This window comes from Ambystoma mexicanum, chromosome 1q (assembly GCF_040938575.1).
Source record: "Ambystoma mexicanum isolate Mex_15411 chromosome 1q, UKY_AmexF1_1, whole genome shotgun sequence".
Lineage (NCBI taxonomy): Eukaryota > Metazoa > Chordata > Amphibia > Caudata > Ambystomatidae > Ambystoma > Ambystoma mexicanum.
In genome coordinates, this window is record NC_090922.1 from 1,118,807,700 (window position 1) to 1,118,832,038 (window position 24,339).

The 24,339-nt window shown below is 48.7% G+C and overlaps 1 protein-coding gene across 1 annotated transcript in view; it reads left to right on the plus strand.

The window, feature by feature from the left end:
- AKNAD1 (AKNA domain containing 1) overlaps positions 1-24,339 on the plus strand; it is an 869,453-nt gene that overhangs the window by 577,264 nt on the left and 267,850 nt on the right. The window contains exon 14 of the mRNA XM_069641860.1: positions 6,996-7,108. Within this exon, the coding sequence (XP_069497961.1) occupies positions 6,996-7,108 (113 nt within the window). The remainder of the gene's footprint in view (positions 1-6,995; positions 7,109-24,339) is intronic.

The following is a 24,339-nucleotide window of genomic DNA, read 5'->3' on the forward strand; positions in this document are numbered from 1 at the left end:
AGAAGTTGGTAAAGTATCTTTGGGGGCCCCATGTTTTAGCAAACCTCATACATTGTTCGGTACAGGCATGCGTCTCTTGCAAGAAAAGGATCTTGGTCCCCTGACGTTCGGCCAGTAGCTGGAGTTGTCTCATCTTCTTAAAATTGGCCAAACCCCGTACATTCCAGCTCATGAAAGTCAGGTCATTTTCAGTCACCAATGCAGCGGTATCAATATTCAGAAAATATATGTATCCGATGGACTGATTTAGCAGCACTGTAGCCCCCGTCGTTCCGCGCTGCACTGTGATCCGCCTCCGCTGCCAACGCCAAGCTTTTTATAACGTAACATCCAACGTATCCCACCCCCACCCACATCCCTCCCCCAACTAGAGGAATGAAAATCCCATAACCCTTTAACCAGATCCAAACCAGTGGCATTGGCGCCTGGGGGTCTGTGGGCCGAACTGGTGGCGCTGCTCCGGGCCAATGGCAGAACCAAATAAAAAATATTGCCTACAATGAAGCTTCGCACGTACCTTACTTGAGAGGAATTTTTGCACATATTAGTGTGGCACAACTTATAATAATGAACCAAGCTGAGTCAATTAAGGAATATGAGACTGATATAATTCTGACGTCGGGGGGTTGGCCAGTGACCATGACCCTCCGTCGGGGCCGCTGTGGAATTGTAGGAACATAGCTGGAGTGGAGGATCAGCCTGGGAAATGCTCATCAAAGAACCTGGCGGCTTCCTCAGGAATCGTGAAAAAAATAACTGGTTGGCGTGCTCTACACGCAGTTTGGCGGGATATAGCATGGAGTATTTGATTCCGTGGTCCCTGAGCCTTCTCTTCACCGCTAGGAAAGTCTTGCGCTCTCGCTGGACAGCAACAGAGAAGTCGGGGTAGAGGTGTATCCTTGCGCCATCCAGCAGAAGCTCTCCCTTAAGTCTCGCGGCCTTGAGGAGGGCATCCCGGTCTCGGAAGTTTAGGACACGAGCTATAATGGGTCGTGGAGGGGCGCCCGGCTTAGGTCTAGCCGTCAAGGCCCGGTGCGCCCGCTCTATGGCAAACTGTGGGGAGAGACGCGGTGAGTCCAGGAGTGACAGGAGTGTATGTTCAACAAAGTCCTCCATTGGCTCAGTGATACCATTCTCAGGGACACCTATAATGCGGAGGTTGTTACGCCTCGACCGAGATTCCAAGTCCTCATTTTTTTTCTCCACCTCAAGAACTCGGTTGGAAAGGGTGGGGACCTCCGCACACAAAGTGCTCAGCCCATCCTCGGCAGAGCTCCCCCTGGTCTCGACCCCCGACACTCGACTGTCAGTCTTTTCAATATGGGCCTTGATAGAGGATATGGTACCATTCATATCGTCTAATTTCGAGTGGAGCGTGGTGAAGCCCTCGCGGATGAATTCCATCATGTTCTGGGATTCCGGGGTGACAAGGGATGATGAGTTAGTGGGGGCCTGCTCAGGGATCTCCTCCGACGGCCTCACCGGAGTCTTTGCAAACATATTGATGGAGCTCTGCTTCTTCCCGGCCCCTTTGGTCATTGTGGCGATGATGAGGGCCGAATGGAGTGGGGCAGAGCTGGTGGAGTCTTAGTCAATGTGAGGGGGGACCGGCGGGATAACGCCACCTGGGAAATCAGGGACCCCACTCATGCCACGGGTGGCTGCCTGGGGTGACAGTAGTATATTGTATTTGACCCAGTCAGGTGCAGCGGTCCCCCAGATTGTGCAGGCAGGTGAATTGGTGCGTGACGACAGGCAGGCCTGTCCGCCCACCGTACCCCCGGGGGGGACCTAGAAGATCAGGCTGACAGTCAGGGGCTCCGGAGACCGTGCTCACGATCATGTAGTGGATGCGGCCGCCAATACGTCCTATAGGATTTCAGCCGTTGAAGGGCGAAATGTGGATGAAGACCCACGTCCGTCTGCATGTAGAGGAGGCACCTGTTGGAGGCCTCAGGAGGGTTAGGCGCTGAGACACCTCCCAATTCCCCCAGAGGATAGGAGCTCAGGCGTGAATGTCCAGCTACATATGTCGGGGGAACGAAGGTGAGTGACTCCCAGCCTTGTAGTGCAGGACGTGGACACCGGAGCAGACAATGCGGCTCACATGAGGCTCCAATTAGTATATGCGGCATACATACATAGCAGTGGGAAGCCGCAATGATGTAGGCAGGGGCTAAGGCCCTTCCAGGTGCAATACAAGGGGCACATGCGGCCCAGGCCGCGCGCAGGTGGAGTGGAAGGATTCAGGCGAGCCTGCGTCGCATGACGCCACAGGCAACAGTGGAATGGAGCTGAAGAAGGGTCCAGGCCACAGCGCGTCTACAGGAGCGGACCACCCTGCCTCAGTGTGCTCCGGATCAAATGTCTACTGGTGGAGACCATCCAGGGCGGCGCAGGCAGTGTGAATGTTGTGCTTCGAGTAATGGTTCTGCCGGCGGGAGTTTGCAGAGAGGGGAAAGTGTTGTGCCTCTTCACGGGGGTATTATGGGGACCTTACCCTTCACGTACTTTGTGGCCACTAGGGATTGGTGGCCTAGTGTGTGTCGTCGGGGGAGCGCAGAACCTGAAGTTCGCTGTGCGCCGCTGCTCCACCCCGAGCGATGAATCCGCGCTGATGGTGGAGGGGCGCCTCTCTGTTGCAGCGCGGCGCAGCGAGCAGAAGGGAGGGCCGGTCAGGTCCGATGAAGGGGCGGCCGCCTCTTCGAAGTGGCGTCGCTCGGCCGCAACGGCCGCGTCACCCCGCGCCGGAGATGCGCTGTCCCAGGGCAAGAACAGGCTGCATCCGATCCCTCAATCAAGAGTCGTGGGGTGTGCCTTCCCCCCGGTGGGTCCACGCAAGAGTGACGAGGCGTCGAGGGAACGTCAGGCTGAGCAGTCTCCGCCGGCGCTGAAGTTTGGCGCGTAGGAGCGCTGCCGGTGGGGGATGGTCATAGCGGTGCCCGAGAATTAGGGTCCCCGGCACCGATTTTTATCAGGATTCGGACTGTGGAGTCCCCAGAAAAGCAGACAATAAATCGTTGCAGCCTGAGTCAAGTCTTTGGGTGCAACAGTGCCAAATCAGGATTGTGTGGTCTGCCAGCCGCGGAGCTCAAACTTCAGGTGGCCATCTTGTTCGGCGCTCAACAGCGCCCCCCTCGACAACCCATCTCTAACATTCCCTTTTAATGGAAAATAAATGCTTAGGAAAGTCACATCTTTCCAGCTAATGGCTCTTTGCAAAATGAATAACCTTTTCCACGACAATCAATCTGGCTTAGCCATTAAGAAGTACAGAAACCAGACTATTCTTCATGAGAGAAAAGGGTTTGGAACATCTTAACAGGAATGCCCTGTCGCACTGTTTCTACTTGACTTCTCTGCAGCGCTTCACAACATTATCCATGACATCCTGATTGACAGACTGCATACTGTCACTGGCACAGAAGGAACGGTTCTATATGGACCTGAAATTACCTGAAATTACCTGCAAGATCCCTCCTCTCCATGTCATGTCAAGTCGGGAGGCGTCACAGCAGCATAATACCCTCCTCCATGTCGTGACCCACAAGGCTCCATGATCTCCCCTTGGTTATTTAAACATCTATGTGAGGCCGCTGGCCTAGCTGATAAACTCTTGCACACACCACTTCCAGATAGCAATGATTCTCACATCCTACTCAACATGCCTTCTGTCGCATCTGAAAATGATCCGAACCCTGCCTTCATCTAATAAATTCATAAGTGGAACATTGACAATAACCTCTACCACTAAAATGACCTATTTTGTGTTTGATTTAAAGTTCCACTTTTTTTTATTGTATTAATTTATTTATTGGATATTTATAATGTGCCTATGCACAATGGGCCTCATTCCGAGTGTGTCGGTCTGGAAATAAGAGGGCCAGTCGCACCGTACCGGCAGCCTTTCCGGACTGCCACACTCCATCTCTGCCTTCCTGGGCCGTTGCGCCCAACAAGGTATGACCTGCCGGGAGCAACATGCCCGGTAGGCAGAGTTGTCACAGAATCACTGGCACCATTAGCAACGTGGGACTCCATGGGAATGGGGATTTATAATTTCTGCCGCCTGATATCCCAGGCCGCGGGGACTTGTCCTGGTGGCACCGGGATATCAGGCGCTGGAAACAATGTTACGAGCTCGGCGGGTAGCACCGGCAGGTTACTGCCAAACTCGTAATGAGGCCCACTGTATTTCTAGGTGCAAAATAGGGATTGGGGGTTATTTAATTGGAGTGAAATTATCGAGACCTTTATCAAGATCTTTATTTGGTCAATCCGACTCCACAAAGGAGTCATATTTGTGGTCCATTTGTGGATCACTTCATGGATGAATACATTCATTTTAAATGAATGTCAGATATTCTGTCAGCGCAGGGATCTTTTGATTTTATCAGTCTCTGCCTTTTATTTTTTTAGGAGAGAGCTGTTTACAAAAGGGAAGGCTTATTAGAACCTAATAGCTGAATGATTCGAACAGATTAAAGGGCGAGGGGGATAAAATAAGCCATCAGAAGGGAAGCAAACTATCATATGCTCCACATTGTGAGTGGGCTCCTCGATCTACTGATACAGCTCCAGTTCCTCAAGCCCGACAACGAGGGAAAAGATTCAGAAGCACTCATTTGTAAATTGGAGTTAGATTGCTCTATGCAGGTGGCAGGTCTGCAGTCAACAAATCAGGGAAGGCTGCGAGATATCTGGTAGGGGGGCGGTCTGTATACAAAAAGAAAATACATTGCCTGGCTAGATGAAAGGGTATAGGCACATAATAAATGTTCGCCACCAGAAATATTGTAATAAGTGTGCGGTTATCCCATTACATGAGGTGCTGAAATAATTGCTGCGCCTCTCCAGGCCCTGTGGTCTATTTGATATGATAACTTTGTGGTTACGTGGAGAGCATTGCCCAGTAGACTAATGTTTCAGCCAAGTGCTTGCTAGACAGACAATTTTCTAAGAAGCATTGCAGATTTTGTTTTTTTCTTTCTGCAGTATGTTTTGCCAAAAGATGCTGTAACAACATATCAAATCTACAAGCGATGAAGCCACAGCTTGTTAAGGAGTCCTTTCTCTTAATAATTTAAAAGAAGTAAAATGAGTTGCTCTGTTAGTAAATATTTCCATTGCTAAACGTGCCTCGTCACAGTGTGGAATACTGAGATTATTAAGAATTGTGACATTTTCCAGCTTTTATCCAATGGGTTATTGGCATGCCATGTGGTTTGCAACTTACCCAGGTCACTGGAATGAGTTATTGGCATGCCATGTTTTTTTTAAATGTACCCAGGACACTGCAATGAGTTGTTGGCATGCCTTGTGGTTTGCAATTTACACAGGACACTGGAATGAGTTGTTGGCATGCCATGTGGTTTGCAATTTACACAGGACACTGGAATGAGATATTGGCATGCAATGTGGTTTGCAACTTACACGGGACACTGGAATGAGATATTGGCATGCCATGTGGTTTGCAACTTACACGGGACACTGGAATGAGTTGTTGGCATGCCATGTGATTTGCAATTTACACGATGTTGGCATGCCATGTGGTTTGCAACTTACACGGGACACTGGAATGAGATGTTGGCATGCCATGTGGTTTGCAACTTACACGGGACACTGGAATGAGATGTTGGCATGCCATGTGGTTTGCAACTTACACGGGACACTGGAATGAGTTGTTGGCATGCCATGTGGTTTGCAATTTACACAATGTTGGCATGCCATGTGGTTTGCAACTTACACGGGACACTGGAATGAGATGTTGGCATGCCATGTGGTTTGCAATTTACACGGGACACTGGAATGAGATGTTGGCATGCCATGTGGTTTGCAACTTACACGGGACACTGGAATGAGATGTTGGCATGCCATGGTTTTTTTAAATGTACCCAGGACACTGCAATGAGTTGTTGGCATGCCATGTGGTTTGCAATTTACACGGGACACTGGAATGAGATGTTGGCATGCCATGTGGTTTGCAACTTACACGGGACACTGGAATGAGATGTTGGCATGCCATGTGGTTTGCAACTTACACGGGACACTGGAATGAGATGTTGGCATGCCATGTGGTTTGAAACTTACACGGGACACTGGAATGAGATGTTGGCATGCCATGTGGTTTGCAACTTACACGGGACACTGGAATGAGATGTTGGCATGCCATGTGGTTTGCAACTTACACGGGACACTGGAATGAGTTGTTGGCATGCCATGTGGTTTGCAATTTACACGATGTTGGCATGCCATGTGGTTTGCAACTTACACGGGACACTGGAATGAGATGTTGGCATGCCATGTGGTTTGCAACTTACACGGGACACTGGAATGAGATGTTGGCATGCCATGTGGTTTGCAACTTACACGGGACACTGGAATGAGATGTTGGCATGCCATGGTTTTTTTAAATGTACCCAGGACACTGCAATGAGTTGTTGGCATGACATGTGGTTTGCAACTTACACGGGACACTGGAATGAGATGTTGGCATGCCATGTGGTTTGCAACTTACACGGGACACTGGAATGAGATGTTGGCATGCCATGTGGTTTGCAACTTACACGGGACACTGGAATGAGATGTTGGCATGCCATGTGGTTTGCAACTTACACGGGACACTGGAATGAGATGTTGGCATGCCATGTGGTTTGCAACTGACACGGGACACTGGAATGAGTTGTTGGCATGCCATGTGGTTTGCAACTTACACGGGACACTGGAATGAGTTGTTGGCATGCCATGTGGTTTGCAACCTACACGGGACACTGGAATGAGATGTTGGCATGCCATGTGGTTTGCAACTTACACGGGACACTGGAATGAGATGTTGGCATGCCATGTGGTTTGCAACTTACACGGGACACTGGAATGAGATGTTGGCATGCCATGTGGTTTGCAACTTACACGGGACACTGGAATGAGATGTTGGCATGCCATGTGGTTTGTATTTTACCCAGGACACTGGAATGACAGCTGTTGTTCTCTTCCAGGAACAGAAAAATGAGGGACGTGACACAAAGCAGCAGAAGCTCGAAACAGTGCAGGTTTTCAGTTGTCATTAAAGAAAATGAGGAAGACTTAGATTTGACAGGAACCGGTAACAGTAAGTAAAGATTGTACACATGCATTTGGCAAAAAAAGAAATTCTGACTGTTCAATGGCCTGGTTGTTTCTCAACTTTCCTGTAAAGACGGCCTCCACACGTCGGTTGGTTGGCAGTAAAGTATTTATTAATAAGATACATGAACAATAAAAAACCCCAACCTGTGTTCAGCAGGTCCTATAGCCAACGGATCTCGGCTGAAATACTGTTCCCACATGCTGGCTTGACATAGTGCAGGAAGCCTTTCTTCCATGCTGACCACTTTATTTTTACTGTTCCCGGGATGGCCATAAACATAGGAGGACCCAGAACACCTGCCACAGCCATTATCCACACACACTTCCCTTAAAAATAAGTATTTGCTAAGACAGTATTTGATACAGTCACACCCCTGTTTAGAAGTTACAGATACCGGGTCCTGGTAGGTGCCTGCAATGCTTTGATCCGCATTGTACACCAGTCACAGGGTGTGCACATCCTTCTCACCTTCAGACTCTATTAATTTCCTCCACTGAGTGAATACACAACAAAACAATCAGCTGGACGAGCGCGCCCTTCGCCCTGGGCGTGCAGGTTGCTTATTCGTTTGTAAACTTGTTTCTGCGCCGATCTCGCCGAGGCAATCACAGGATCCGTTGAGATCAGCTGGTCCGCACACACATTGGTACGGCGCGCAGCAACCTCCTTCCTTTTCGTGCTTATTACAATGTATCGGTTTTACCCTGCATAGGCACACGGGTAAACAGATGACCAACGTATGCGTATGCAAAATGCACAGCCTCCTTTCCTGGCCGTGTTTGTAGCAATGTGACTATTACACCGAGAGAGCACACGGACTGTCGCTATGGTAGCAGCGTATTGCACAATGACTCCACAAGCTTCTTCCACTTTACAAATTCCACGCAGAACGTGTTGCTTCTTGAACGCCGGCGCGCGCCCAGCGTCAGAACCTCCTCTCCTGCAAATGATGCTGACGCGCTGGGAGGTTGCTCACTGGAGAACGTGCGTAACATTTGAAAATCAACATGGGTTCAAATGAATGTGGCAACGCTATGTAGCTGTGTAAATACGGTTTCTCTGTCCTCTCATGTGCAGGCAAGCAAACACCAATAGTGTCAGTTCCGCACAACTTGGGCGATAAGTATGATCGCACTGTCCACTGTCCTCTAATGTGCATGCAAACGAACAAACACCAATAATGTAGTTTCTCTTAATGTGGGAGTCCTTTAACTCCAAAGCTGACATGCACAATGATCACTGCTTACCGCAAATTGCTTGGAAGACAGTTCAATAAGGTCCTCTTATTCCTTTCTTACTGGACCAACACAAAATGAGTTTGTAGAACCTTCCTAGTATCTCTCCAGGGGATGCTGTGTCCTTGGGGTTAGGCAGCTTTCCTGTTCCAGTGCTACACGGTCTGTTTGAAGTGTTGGGGGTCTGCCAGGGACTTCAATACTCGTTGCCAATGTAAAGACGGTCTCCACATGTCACTTGGTTGGCAGTAAAATATTTATTAATAAGATACATGAACAATAAAGACCCCCAACATGTGTCCAGCAGGTCCTACAGCCAACTGATCTTATACAAAGCATAACATTCTACTCAGGTGCTGGACACCCACATTCCACCCCCATATTCTATCCCCTTTCCTAAGCACATATATCACAACATTTCCTTCTCAACTTACTCCTTTTCTTAACCCTGGGAAACGGCATGCCTTGCCACCTTCTCTGCCTCCCATGTGGTACTGTGCGTGGTACCATGCACAGCCATCAAAACTGACTTCTGCCAGCTCGGTGGCTTCTGCTCATTCTCATGGACCATGGCTGGCAGTATCGTAGAAGGGAGGGTGGCTGGGAAATGAAGTACTGGAAAGGCACTCTGTATAGCACATGACTATGCTTAGCCACCTATGTTTCACAATAGGGTAGTAGGGCTGTTGCAACAGTGAAGCCGAACCCTTGGATCGGCGAAGCAACCTAAGCCACTGCCAGGTTCTCCACCTACTCACATAAGCTTATAAGCGGATTTGTTCCTTTTAGCTCTGTGCCTGCATCCACATCCATGTTGGTATAGCAAACCGACATGGCATAACACAGACATGTCTACAATATGGTGCATGCCCAAATCAAGTAAACTAGGCACCTAATAAACCTCAGTCCACTCCACCATTGGATGAAACACTTTCTGCTTTATTCTACAGTTTCAAAATAAAATTGAGGGTGTGGAACCATGTATTACATTTTAGGCAGATTCCAACCTTTTGTTTCTAGTCATAGCTTTGTCCATGAAAGACTAGTCTCTCTTCTCCTTGGCTTTCCCCAACCGTTCTGAGAGCCATGTAGTGTGTGTAACGCTAGATGTAAAAGTGTGTGCAACACATCCTGTATTAACTTGTTAGCCTTGTACTTCCTCATCCTGGAAGATCAGTCCCAGGTTGCTCCTAGGTTGCCCAAGTGATTGGACTCATTCCAAGACCCTGGTAAAGGATATAAAACCAGTTCCCCACAATGAGTGTCTTAGAAGAGAAATGTCATGTGCATTATTTAAGCCTGTGGTTAAACTGTAGCAACCATACTTCTACCCCATACTGGTCTGTAAGGAAAGCACCTTGAGTTTGTGGAGGACTCTAGTCATATTTATTTATATAGATCTTGGTCATTCAATATGAAGTGCTTACCATGGCCACTGACCATGTCTGACACCCTACGTCCTGTTGCCCTGATTTCTTCAGCAGAGGTTCAATTCCCCCCTCGAAGCACTGTCAGAATCTTGAGAAGGTCCAGTTGGCAAACCAGGGCCATGCACGACATCAACAAAGCATTATAAGTGAAGCAGGAGACCACTTACAGTACAGGAACATGATCTTTGCTTCTGAGCTCAGACGTGAGCTCTTTTTGCGAAGGCCAGGAGTACACGAAACTCTTGTCTCACAATCTGCAGGTTTTCCTGTTGTTATTCTGTCTACAGTACTGCCACTGAGCGGCAGACTGCCATCCCAGCTTCCCTGCATACAGTCTTGCTTTCAGTCTATCAGTGAGGTTTCAAAACCAGGTGGCAGAGACCTAGACACGCCTCATGACACTCTGGGCACACCACACATGTGCCTCTTCCTTCCTTCTATAAGGGGGGTGGCTTAACAAACTTCTGTTACACTCGAAACCATATGGAACTGGCTTACGGATGTAGGTTCAAGTGAACAAGCAATTGCAGATGACTTCCTGAAACCTCCAGCCTTGTTCCCAATAGTGTTTAACTAGGCTATATGGCATGCCTGTCTATGTACGGTGTGGATAGCCGACACTACACTGAAACCCTTCTTACTTCTCTGCAGTCCCCTATTCATAGCGTCAGAAATTCTGCAAACACTTTATAGTGAACATACAGATACAGACCCATAGTTTGTGGGATTGTCAGTGTCAGCTGATTGCTCTCTAAGGATTGGAATAATTGTTCTCATATCTGGGAAATATGGAAAGATGCCAAGAGAAATAGCAAAGTTGAAGAGGGAGGAAAATGGGAACAGGTGAAAGGCGGAGCAAGCCTAGTGACTGTCTGAGGGGGCAGAAGGGTTAAAAGGAACACAAGAGGGGTTGGCAGTCCTGAGGATGGGGGCGGGGTCAAGAGGAAAGATTAGGGGGAATCAACATAAGGAGGAGGTAGTTGATATAGTAGGAGGAGGAGAAGGAAGCAGGGGTGGGGAGCGATATGAGTATTAAGGGTGGTCTAGATTATTTCAATTTTTGAAGCCAAGTAGGTGGAAAGGTCATTAGCAGAAATGGAAGACAAGATCGCTCTGAGGCGCAGAGTCATCATCATGGTTTTCTGCGTGGAGGTGCGTCAATATGGATGAGAGCATATGGTGATTAGGCTGATGAAAATGGATGCTTTAGCAGAGTCATGTGTTAATGTGAAGGAGAGAAAGGCATTGTTGTACGTGAGGAGATGAGAGGGTAAGTGGTTTGCATTTCTATTTTGAGGAGGCATATCTGAGCTATCAGAGTGAGACAGAAGGAGTGATGGCGTGGGAGTGGTAGTGGGCTTCAAAGGGCTGACAGTGAGCTATATTATTGTTGGAGAAGTCCCAATTACTAGAAAATGCTAGAGGAGGCGCAAGAGAGGGGAGGACCTGATTTTGGTTTGGTTAGGACTAGGGAGTCGGGTTTGAATTTACATTTAGAGATAGGAGAGATGGGAGGCGGAGCAAGTGTGGGGTGCAGTAATATCGTAGTGGAGGAACGAGTGGCCATAAAGGGAGATGTGGATAAAGAGGTTGGAAGTAGGGAGGGAGAAGGAGATGAAGACAGGGGCTGCAGAAAAGCAGTTAGAGTGAGTGGGTAGATTGTGCAGGGAGGTAAGGAAGTGGCCAGAAAGGGGACAGTGAGTTCAAGTTGGAAGGTCGGAGAGATCTTGGAATGGGTAAAGGATCCCATGAGTATGATTGAGATTGCAGTGGGCATGGAGTAGAGGAGGAGGTCAAAGTCAGCAAAGAAGGAAATTAGAGGGCCTGGGAGTCGATAGATGAAGTGAATGGTGCCAGGAGTAGGTGGAAGGAGTCGTGTGGTGGTGAATTCAAAATGAGTCTCATAAAGTCAGAGGACAGCATGAGGGTAGAGGGTTGAACCGTAATAACCAAATCCCCCCTCTCTCCACCGCCTCTTTTGGAAGAGTGGAAGAAATGAGAAAAGGTAGCTGAGCCAGTGTGAAGGGCAGATAGGGTCGTAGAGTCAAGGGAGTGATCTAACTCTCAGTGATGCTTGGGCTGCTGGAGTCAGGGGGATTGTGAGAGTCAACGTGATTAGTGATGGAAAATGCTTTCTTGCAGATTGACTGGACAATCCAGAAGTCAAGCAGTATTAGTACACAGTCTTAGGTGGTCAAACCACATGAATCAAATGCATAAACAACACAAACCTGCTTTTTTTTTTAATTGGCATTTCAAGAGTAGAATAACAAAAACAAGAACTATACCCAAACCTCACTACCCCACTTACGTTCTTACCCACACCCACCCCTTCCACCTGCTGAGCATCAGGAAATGTTCAATTTCGGTGCTTGTGCCGTCATAAATCAACTAATCATGCAATACCCATGATGCATAGGTTTTTAGGGTAATATTGAACGTTAAATTCTTCATGTAAAAATGTCAACACTTCTTCTCAGTCTTTCGTAAACGCTAAAAGTTCCCCCTGCAGGGAATATGTCATCTACTCAGGCTACAAAAAGTTCCAAACTTTAGCAAACCATTCCGAGATATGGGGCAGATCACTTTTCTTCCAGTTTTGGGCTATCACTAAAAGTGTGCTAATTGTAAAATTGCATAAGCTTTCTGTGTGGATTTCGAACATTGTCTGAGATCTTCGTCTATTGTTATCATCAAGCAAGATCGTGCAGAGCGAGGCATTTGAATAGCGAAAATTTCACAAATATGTTCAGTCACTTCAGCCCAATACTTTTCCAATTTCAGACATTTTAACCATACATGATTCCAGTTCCCCACGATCCACATTTATTAGATATAGTAGACTGCATCTAGTTTAAGTGGGCTGGGGTGTAGTGCCACTGCACCATGAGTTTATACCAAAACTCTCTGATTTGAATCACTGTGGAGTACTTGGTTATTAATTTCCACAAGACATCCTATTCCTGGTCCATTATCTTCTCCCCTAATGTATCCAGCCAGCTTTTTTTGTAGTTAAATGTCACTTTTGAGGTCCCCTAACCCATTATTTTATATAGATTTGAGATGATAGCTTTATTCCCTGGATTATTTGACATGTAATTCTCAAAGGGTGTTAACTCCCTCTCCCCGGCTGCTCTGATTGTAAGAGCTAAAATCCAATGTCTCACTTGAAAATATTGGAACCTACATTTTTTTGTGTATCCCCAGCTCCTGTTTGCATTGTTTGAATGTTTTAGGCTCAGCTCCCATAAACATATCTCGCAGCTTTTCGCACCCGACCTCCTTCCATTCCTTAAATGCATTTGGTTCTAAGCCAGGGGTGATCTAGGGGTTAAAAAACGAAGGAGTCAAAGGAGAGGGAAACATTGTGAGGCCATATTTCCTGACCGCCACATCCCATGTTTCCAGCAAGATTAAGGTTCGGGAAGGTGTCTCGCGCTCAACCACTAAAAGTTGAAAGAGTCCACTGATACAAGTTCAATGTCACTAAAATAACTGCAATAGTGAGTCAGAGCTTCCACTCCCACTTCCGCTTCTCCCCTCTCCTGTCCCTTGTGTGGCACCTGGTATTGGTGTAGTTACCGTAGTTGGTATTGCGAATCTGACAGTATATACATGCATAGTCACACACCAGCTATGCATATTATCCCACCCCCCCTTCCCTTGATTGATTCCCCCCAAAATGTTCCCTGGGGCGAATCACAGTTCCTAACCAAATCAGGGGGAGAACTCACCCGGCTGCGACCCATCTTTGGTTCTAGGGTAAAAAGTGGGAAGTCCTAGCTCCCCCATCTGTTTCTCCAAACAGATATATTCCAAAGTGCTGGTTTCCATCTTGCTGCATGTCAAAGATACTCCTATTAATGTTACTTCTGCCGAAGGAAATTCGCTGTTGCACAGGTTTGGCCATAATGTTATGATGATGCCTTAGGGATCGGGCCTCTTAGTTGGGATCACCAGTCTTCCTTTTGCGATTCTCTGCGATTCCTTCTTTGTCGAGAGCTACTTTGTCATTCCCCAGTCTTGGATTTTGTACAAAACGTTGCCGCTTGTAGAGAGGTGTCTGCCGATATGCCTTCAGTAGGTTTCTCATCTATATGTAGCAAATACATTCCTGACTCACATGAGGTAATTCTTTGTTGCTGCTGTCTAAGTTGAATGATAGCCCGAAAAGAAATGTCCATCTATATTTTATGCCCCTAGCTTGAAGGCTGTGCATGATAACTTGCAAGTCGCCGCGTTTTTGGAGGGTTATCCTAGAGAGATCTTGATATAATTCAATCTCTGCCCTGTTGTATGTGATCGGCGTGGTAGCCCTCGCCTCTTTAATTATTTGTTCTCTTTGTGGGTATTGGTCACATGCAGCTAGGACGTCTCGGGACGGGTACCTGGTTCCAGTCTTTTGGGGTCAACCATATGAACTGCAAATATTCAGCCTATTGCTTCTTTCAGTTCCGAGTCTAATATCGTTTCCGGAAGGTTCCTTATCCGAATATTAGATTGTCGTGATCGGTTTTTGAGCTCCTCATATTGTAGTTCTAAATTGTGTGTTGTTCTAGATAGTTCTTCCAATGCAACATCCGTCTGTTTACTGTCTTCTGCTAGAGTTTGTATTGCCTGTTTGTTCGAGTCCACTCTTTCTGCTAAAGACGCAATTTCTTTGGTTACTGCGACCAGTGACGCTCTGATCTCTGCTGTGAGCGTGGAAAACTGCTGTTGAAAATTCAAGGAAAACCGGTCTTGAAACTCCTGGAAGCTTTTGGTGAAGTCTTCTCTAGAAGCCCCCACGTCAGGAGCTTCACGTTGCACACCAGGTGAAAATTGCTGTTTGTATGTAGGCACAGTCCCCAAGGTGTGTTTGCTACTGGCCCAAAGCTTTTCCAGCGACTTATGTTGTTTCTGCTGCGATGGGGGCGGCCCTTTGGACTGGTGAACAAGATTTCTTTGCATTGGTGAACAAGATTTCTTCATTATTTTGTCTTCAGTTTACAGAAGGAAATATGTAGACGCTTCTTTAAACAATAATAGCGATGCATAAATGCCCACAAATTCACACATCTACATATCTCGTATCCAGCTCACCCTCCTGTGTGTAAAGAAACACTTGAGATGGACTTCAGGTTACTCAGTCACTACGTCCAACGGAGGTAAAAACAGCACGGATTCACAGAAAGAGTGGGGTATGTAATACATTTGAATAGAAGCACTCAGTGACTTTGAATCAATCGCAACAAAAGCGAAGAGTTCGGGGTGTGTTCGTGTTTACAAGATTCCCTTGGTAACTGGATTTCAAGTGAAGTAGCTCATAACAGCAATAGAAAAAAGTGCATTGAGGCACTAACGGGTGTGTGCTGCTCCTTGGGTCTCTTGTGCGTTTAGCTAGTCCTGCTGTGTTTTATTCTTTCAACCCCGCAGATGAATACTTGATTTTCTCAACAATATAATGAACGTGTAAACCTTTTGAAATAGCACTGAAGTCAGGTGCCGTCTACCAGCCAGTTTTTTAGACCCATTTCTTACTAGTAGTAATTTTAAAAGCCACTACAGAGCCAATGGCCATGAATAAAAGGGGAAGAGTGATTGCCTCCGAGAACTCTCTTCTGAAATCTCTGATTATGTGTGTAGAATTTGTGAGGAAGCTAAACTCTCCATGGTGTCACAGATAAAAGCTGCTAGCTTTGTCATTGTTTGTCTTCAACAGGACTGGGGACAGATATAAATAAAGTGTCTGAAGGCACACTTGGTTAAGACAGTTTTATTACACTAGTAGCTAATTTTACAGCTGCAGTAAAACCATTAACTCTCAGCACACAGCTTAGAAAGAACACGGCCGCCAAAATATGTTGATATTGGCTGATAAAGATAGCTTAAAGAGATCTCACGAAGATGTGTGGTTTTTGGAGGGCGGAGCTGATACTGGACGGATATGGCCATAGAAAATAGTATGGCCATGAGTAATCAGTGGGTGGGTCAATAACCAAACCGCACCCACCAGCTGTGTGTCCCTCTTCACATGCCATTGTTCTCCTAGCTGTACTCTAATGCAATAGTTTCGGCTCATAGGTGGCCCTTAAGCATCAATAATTGCCCAAAGTAATCAGGATGCATTGTTTTTTAGAGGATGGGCATAAGGACCTACGAAACCAACATTCTAAATGAAAGTACAAAATACCAATTCAGATGTCATAATAGGGCCCAGGGCCTTACGTGGCCAAAATGTGAAATTAAAGGAAGACAAGCAATTAAGACACCGTTTTTTAAGTATGGCCATAACTCCTTATGCAACCAAAATGCAGGATTTAAGATGCAGTTTTAGGGCACGGGCCCTTAAGCACCCAAACTGAAGATATTAAAGTACGGAAAACAATCAAGATGTTGTTTTAGGCACAAGGCCTTGGGTACCCAAAATACATGCATTAGAGTACAGAAACTATTAAGATGCAGTTTTAGGGCACAGTGCCTTAGGTGACCAAGTGCATATTTCTAGTACAAAAATATTCATGATGCAGATTTAGAGTTTGGACACAATTATTGAGTCTTATTTTAGGCTAGTAAAATGCAAGAATGGCCTATAACGAGTAGCACTACTAACGTGCTAGATAGTAATACTATTGGCGAGGGCGATTGGAAGTTGCAGAAGATAAGACGTGGGAAGTGGGGTAAGGCCATGGGGCTGATTAGGCACAAACAGGACCTAATATATATTGACGCTAGACTAGTGGTGCTTTGACCATAGACGCACGGCACATGGGTGTCTGATAAGAGTGGCGAAATGTGATCACATGGTGGTGACGGCCAGGCCTTGTCTGACCCATTGACGTCCTCTTCCTGGACATGGTCAGGCAAACTGAGAATATTAGGAGCAGGATTTATGCTGCCTCTCTGGACGTGTTAGCATCATTCAGCCTCTACTTTAAAACATGTAAATACCACAAGATTAAGCTACCATATCACACGTTCACTCGCTACAGAGGCACAGCACACTATTTGAGCATGTTCTCCCTGTTGACACCCCAAGGGCTTAGTCTAAACTCAAGAGTGCAATACCAGTGTTGGAAAGGCCTAATCTCGACCACTGCATCCTTCTCTCCCTCCTTGCTGACAGGATGGGATTCTCTGACACCGTCCTGAATTGGTTTACCTCCTACCTCTCAAGCAGACACCAGGCTGTTCAAATGAACTTGTTGCGTTCTAACCAACTTCAGGTCGCCTGCGGAGTCCCCCAAAACTCCCTTCTCTCACCAATCCTTTTTAACCTTTACATGGAGCCTTTGGGCACTCTCCTCAAAGATCCCAAAATAGACATCCACCAATACGCTGACGATACCCAGTTGTAGATGAGAGTAAATAGCGTGCAGGACATAATTCATCTCCGCGATTACCTAGCCATCATCCAGTCCTGGATGTCGACTGCCTACCTCAAACTAAACCCATCCAAGATTGAATTTGTTCTCATGGGTCTGCTCGCTAAAAAACAACATGTCCAACAAGGGGTCAATGATATGTGCCTAGTAGGGTTTGATCCACAACTCTCAGACTCAGCAAAATCCTTAGGCTTCACCGTTGACAGCAGCCTGTTTTTTCAGAAACATATACCCAAGAAGGCCCATATAGCCTGGCTCAGAATCTCTACCCTTTGAAAAATCAAACCCTTCATTCTGCCACAGAACTTCCAGATCGCAGTGCAGGCCCTGGTGGTCTCGCACATTGATGGGGGAAATGCTCTCCTAACAGGGCTTGTCTTCCACACCAAGCCAGGATAGTGTTCAAGACTGCATGTATCATTCCACACTCTCCTTCTCTCCTCATATTTCTGACGTCGCTAAGAAGTCACACTACCAGCTGCACCTCCTCAGAGGTATTCTTCCCTTCCTCTCCTTCCCCCAGAAGCTCACTGTCTCCCGAGCCCTGGTTCTCTCGAAGCTGGATTACTGTAACAGCCTCTATCTTAATCTGCCTGCCTCCACTCTCCGCCCTCTGCAACTCATCCAGAACAGAACTGCGAGACTTGTCCTTGGCCTCAATCCCAGGGACCGTATCTCTCCAGGACTGAAATCTCTACACTGGCTCCCAGTGGCTGCGAGGATTTTTTTTTTTAAAACACTTTTTATTGGCATTTTTGGTAAGGTTACATTTCAAGGCTGCGTTTAGTAAAGGTGTCCGTTAGCCAAGTGAGGTGTAAAAGAAACAGGTAACAACAAAGATTAACAACAAACATGCACAGTCTTTTTGTGAGGATGTCTTCGTTCAGCAGGTATTCTGGAGGAAAGGAGTGTGAAGGCAGGGTTCCGGGGCTTGCGAATGTTCGGGGTTCAGGTACTAGGTGGATCCGTGGTTGTTTAGTGTTAGGGTGGGCAGGCACCTCAGGGGGGCTTGTGGTCAGCAGAGAAGGGGATGTCGCGGAGGAGAGCCCTCCACGCTTCGAGGGTGTTGTTTACGTCGGTTGTTCCAGTGGTGGCTCCATCTTGCCAGGCCCTGGTCTCGGCTGTGGTCCAACGCTCTAGTTCTCTAAGCCAGTGTTGGTATCTCGGGCCTGGCTTAGATTTCCAAGCCATAGCTATGGTTCTTTTGGCTAGGATGCAGGAGATGTCCATCAGCTTGACCACGTGTTTGATCTTGCTCAGTCTGGGGTAAGTTCCGAGGAGGCATTCCTGGGGGTCCCAGTTGTATCTGGTGATGCCAGCTTCCGTGCAGGTTTGCTTTATTTTGGACCAGAATTGCGACACCCTGTTACAAGACCAGAACATGTGCAGTAGGTCTGCTGGGATGGTGTCGCACCAAGGGCAGTTTGATGTTGTCTTATTGTTAAAGCTGGAGACTCTCTTCGGGGTCATGTATGTTCTGTAGAGAACGTTGAGTTGGATTTGTCGGAATCTGATGTTCCTGGAGACCTCACTGGGGTATAGTAGCACTCTCTCCCATTCAGTGTCCGTGAGCGTGACCCGGAGGTCAAGTTCCCATCTCTCTTTTAGTGCTGCGCTTTTAGGGTTGGGTCTGTCTATTAGTCGGCCGTAAAGGCGGGTTATTGATTTCCAGCCGTCTGAGAGTTCATGCATCTCGTTAAGGAGGGGGTTGGGGTTGGGTTCTTCTGGCCATTCAGGCCATTTCGTCTTTGCAATCTGTCTGAGACGATGGTACCACAGGAATTGCCCTCTGCTTAGTTCCTCTGATTCTAGGATCGCTTCGAATTCTCTGAATTTGGCGTCTTCGTATATGTCGCCCCAGGTGTAAATCCCAGCGCTCTCCCATTTTCTTGCCACTTTGAGGTCTGATATGGATTGGCATGCGTCCACAAGGATGGGGGTGTCGGGAGAGTACGGGTGAGTGATTTGATGGGTAGAGCAGGTTCTAGTCCAGATTTGTCTGCCCAGCTGCACAATCATAGGGACCCCTAGTTTTTGTTTAAGTGGGTTCCAGAGTAATTCCTTGGGAAACAGGTTGGAAGATGTTAGTCTTAGGAGACCTGATTCAGCGTTTGGGTCATCGTGGAGCCACCTTGTGACGTGGCTGAGTTGGGCTGCTAAGTAATACATGTGTAGGTCTGGGAGTTGTATCCCCCCTTCCTTGTGTCGCAGCGTGAGGATCTTCAGAGGTAGCTTGTGCCTAGCTGGGCCCCATAGGAAGTCTCTAATGAGCGAATCCAGTTTTTTAAAGAAGGGTATAGGGATGTAGTGGCAGACATTCGTGAAGTAGTAGAGGAATCTGGGTAGGATGATCATTTTCACAATCGCTGCCCTGCCCATCATGGCAAGTGGCAGCTTAGACCAGAACTTCATGGAGTTACGGAGTGCCTTTGTTGCTCTTTCAGTGTTGTGTTCGTGGGTAAGTTCTGGGGTATGTGTTATGTTGATTCCTAGGTAGCGGAACATCTTTGGTTGCCATTTTATCCCCACCTCCGGCAATTCTTCCATGCCTATCTTGTTGAGTCCGGCTAGTGGGAATGCGCAAGATTTAGATCTGCTAAATTTGATTCCTGAATAGTGGGCGTAGTTGTCCAGGACATCGAGTAGGACTTGTGCATTCACTTGTGGGTCCTGTAGGTATAAGAGAACATCGTCCGCATATAAGGAAATTATGAAGTGTTTGTTGCCTAGTTTTATGCCTGCATCAAAGAACTGTCTTCTGCAGTAGATGGCGATCGGCTCCAGTCCCAAAACGTACAACATGGGTGATAGCGGACAGCCCTGCCTAGTGCCTCTTTGTATCGCCCAGGCTTCCGATATTATTCGCCCGGTCTTCACTCTGGCACTGGGTGAACTATAAAGGACCCTGACCCATCTCACAAAGCCTTCTCCAAACCCAAACTCAATCAGCACCTCGATTAACCACTCCCAGAAGATGGAGTCGAAGGCTTTGACTGCATCGAGTGAGAGCACCGCCAGATCCTCAGGGCTTTCATGGGTTTCGGCTATGACGTGTTGTAGCCTCCTCAGATTGGCCGAGGTGTTGCGTCCCGGGATGAACCCATTCTGGTCCTCGTATACAATAGACCCAATCACCCTCGCTAGCCTCTTAGCCAGAATGGTGGTTAAGATCTTGGCGTCGTAATTCAGCATCGCTAGCGGGCGGTAGGAGTCGCAGCGTTCGGGTGGCTTGTTTGGTTTAAGCATAGGGATTATGATGGTTTCCTTCATGGTGCTGGGAAGAATTCCTTCTTCGTATGCTTCCGTGCAGACTCCCAATAGTATTGGAGTGATGATGTCTTCGTAGGTTTTGTAGAACTCTGGGGGGAGTCCATCGCTCCCGGGAGATTTGCTGGTGGCTAGAGATCTGATCGCATCCTTGATGTCGTCGGCAGTGATCTCAGTGTCGAGTGCTGCACGCTGATCTTCGGCTAGTTTAGGGAGTTCGATCTCTTCCAGGGTGGCTCTGATGTCTTCTCTGGGTATTTGCTTGTCGTGGGAGTAGAGCTCGGAGTAGAATTCTGCAAAAGTGGTGTTTATGTCAGGTTGTGATTTGTGTGAGACTCCACGTTCATCCTGGATCTCGGTGATGTAATGCCTCGGGTGTTCTCGATTGCACAACCATGCGAGTAGTCTGCCTGGTTTGTCGGCCTCTTTGTGTATCTTGGTAGTGTTGGTTGCAAAGTCGAATTTCGCCAGTCTGTCCCATGCCATTCGGCAGTCGTCTCGAAGTCCCCGCAGGGTCTCTTCCCCTTCAGTAGTGGTGTCCAGTTGGGACTCGAGGCGTGTTATTTCCGCTTCATGTTCTTCTAGTGTCTCTTTCAGGCGTCTCCGGATACCTCCCGCTCCAGAGATGGTTTCGCCCCGTGTTACCACTTTCATCGCCTCCCATAGCGTGCTCCAGCTCGATACAGAGCCTTTGTTATTGTCTATGTAATCTTCGAGTTTAATGCCAAGGTCTTCCTTGAACTCTTGATCAGTGAGTGCCATAGGGGACAGTCTCCATGTCGGAATCGGAGGCCTGGGGCCAGTCAATCTCCACTGCATGACCAGCGGGGAATGGTCAGATATCGATCTGCCTAGGTATGTGACGTCCTCTACCAGGGCAACTTGTTCCCTGTCGGTGAAGAGGTAGTCGATCCTTGTGTGAACCTTATGGGGGGCAGAATAGTATGAGTAGCTCCTTTCGTTTGGGTGTCGCGCTCTCCATATGTCCACCAGGTCTAGGTGTTCCAGAGCGTTGTTAAGGGCCGCGGTGGCGGCATTGCGTGATTGTAGTAGAGGCACCGACCTGTCCATCTCGCCATTACTGGTGCAGTTGAAGTCACCTCCCCAAATAAGGGTGCCCTCCCTGTGGTGGGCTATTTTGGGGCACAGCATTGCGATGTGCGATGGTATCCCGTGCTGCGGGAAGTAGGAGTTGACCAGGCAGATTGCGGTGTTTTCAATGGTCCCCCAAAGTATCAGGTATCTGCCCTCTTTGTCTGCTTCCGACCCCTGTAGGCGAAACGGGACGCTTGGGTTCACCCATGTGAAGACTCCCCGTGCGTACTTGGAGTATGCTGCTCCCTTTCCAGTGCCACCCCATCTCTCTGCTAGTTTGGAGGAGGATTCCGCCGTCAGGTGGGTTTCCTGGAGCATAGCTATAGAGACCTTCTGCCTGCGGAGATAGGAATGAATGCGATTTCTTCTCAGGTAGGAGTTCATCCCGCGCACATTCCACGTTAGTATCTTTAGTTGTGATGTCATTTGGGTGTGTGGGTGATCTTTTTTATCTCCTCCTCAGAGGGTCTGCCCAGAGGGTTTGGGTTCCTGATAGGGCGATTTAGCATTCGTCCCTCGTATTCGCCTAAGTTGGAGTGCTGTGTCGGCGTGTCCTGTTGTCTACTCGGGCGTGAAGATGTAGTGACTGTGCTTATAACATAACAGATAACTTAACTGTAACTTGTGCGCCTAGCGACTGCGTTCATTTCGCTGCGCTCAGGCGCTCTCGCACCGTCGGGACCCATCCGGGCGTCGGGTTCGAGTGGGGTCGGTCAGGCAACTGGCCTGTCCTGGTCTGTTCGCGGGGGCGAAGTCCTGAGTCCGGTGTGGGGCCAAGCGAGAGCCGCGTTAGTTTGGCGAACTGTAGTGTTGATTGCTTCCGCACTGCAGAGTGCATGTGTTTTTTGCGGGGTCTTGCGTCGGCGGTTGAGCATGCGGTCCGGTGCTTAGTTTCAGTCGTTAGTCTTTGGGGTGAGTGTCAGCGCCTTGGGCTAAGTTGTTGTCCTCCATCCACATGTTGGCTGCCTCCGGGGTTTCCAGGAAAATCGAGCGGCCCTTGTAGATGACTTTTAGTCTAGAGGGATAGAGCAGCATATACTTTAAGTTTAGGTGTCGCAACCTGGCTTTGATTGGCACAAACGAGTTTCTCTCCCTTTGCACTTTTGGGGTGTAATCTGGGTAGACGGATATTTTTGTGTTGCCGCGTACGAGTGGGCCGGTCTCCCTGGAGTGTCTGAGGATGACTTCTCTGTCTTGGAAATTAAGTATTTTGGCTATAATTGGGCGAGGGTGGGAGCCCCGAGGGGGTTTCTTTTGGAGGGACCTGTGTGCCCTCTCAACAGCAAAGCCTTGCGTGAGTTTGCCTGCGCCCACCTCTTGTTGTAGTAGGGTCTCTATGTATGCAGTCGGGTTCGGGCCCTCGTCGCCTTCAGGGATTCCAAGTATCCTGATGTTGCCCCTTCTGGCACGTCCCTCGGCCTCCTCAGCCCTCGCCTCGAGAAAGGCCACCTTCCTTTCGAGGTCCGTCACCTTGGACCTCAGCTCCACAGTGGTTTCAGTGGTCTCTTTAATGGTCGTCTCAGAGGTGGCGACCCTATCCGTTAAATTCCTGGCATCCTGTCTCACAAGCTGAATGTCTGACCTGAATTCGTCGATTTTGGTATCAATGAAGGTGCGCGGGGATGCTATGGCCTCCAGCACTTGTGCTTGGTTCTCGGTGGGATCCGCATTTTTCGGTTTTGGAGGATCGGGGCTGGGGGGGCGTGGGTCGGCCGAGATTCTGGCCTTTGTGGAGACGTAGCTGTCCATCGTAGGAGGTTTTGGTTTGCCTCTAGCAGACATGGCGGGCCTGAGGGCCGGGTGACGATGCCTTGATGGTGCGCTGCTCTCAAGTCTTGCGGGGGTGTTTCAATCCGCCAGGAAGACAGTGTGGGGTGAGTTGATGGTGTTAGCGGTGGGAGGATGAGGGGGGGTTGGGCGCCGCTGGGCTCCGGGCTCAGGTCTCAGAGCGGCGGCGGGCGCTGGAGCCGCGGCGATGTCAAGCGGGGCCCCCCCTGTCTCCTCACCTCCTGGGCAGCAGTCTCCGCTGCCGGCGTGTCGACGGCGGTCTCGGCGGCAATCAGGATGATCCCGCCCGGACAGCAGGAGCAGGTCCAGGAGCTCTCGTCCGCGGCTCACAGCGTCCTGTGTGTCGGAGGGGCCGCGGGTGCTGAGTGCGAGTCGGGGCTGTGTGGGAGTATATTCCCCAGGGTCTCGGCCGCAGACGAATCGCACCTCCGTGTGCTGGAGTTCTCGGCAGCGGTCCGCTCGGTAGTGTTAAAGCAACGCAGGGGCCGCCATCTTGGGTGCAGGCTAGGGCGGAGAGGGGGAAGGTGCGTGGAGGGCAGAGTCAAGGTTTCCCGGCTCCGATTTTACTCGGGGTTGCTGTCGCTGCTCGGCGGCAGATTCCGCCGTATTTTGTCCGAGTTTGTGGCTCGGGGGCAGGCTGCAAGCGGTCCGACGAGGATCGTAACGCGGCGTCTCGGCCGGAGCTCGGCGCCTTAGCTTCCTACCACCATGAGCTCCAGGCCACGCCCCCCCAGTGGCTGCGAGGATAAAGTTCAAAACCCTCTGCATTGTCCACATGGCCTTCTGGGGCCTTGGTCCTAAATACCTTCAACTCTCTCTTCCCAAATATCTTCCTTCCCGAGCCCTTCGCTCATCCGCCTCCAACTCCCTCAGGGTCAGCCGCTTCTCGAAGCAACGAGCTGGGGGTAGATCTCTCTCCGCGGCAGGGGCCTCCCTCTGGAACAGCCTTCCTGCCTCCCTGAAACTTGAGGAGAACCATCTCTGGAAGCATCTCAAAACCTTCCTCTTTGCTTCTGCTTTCTCTCTCCCTCTCC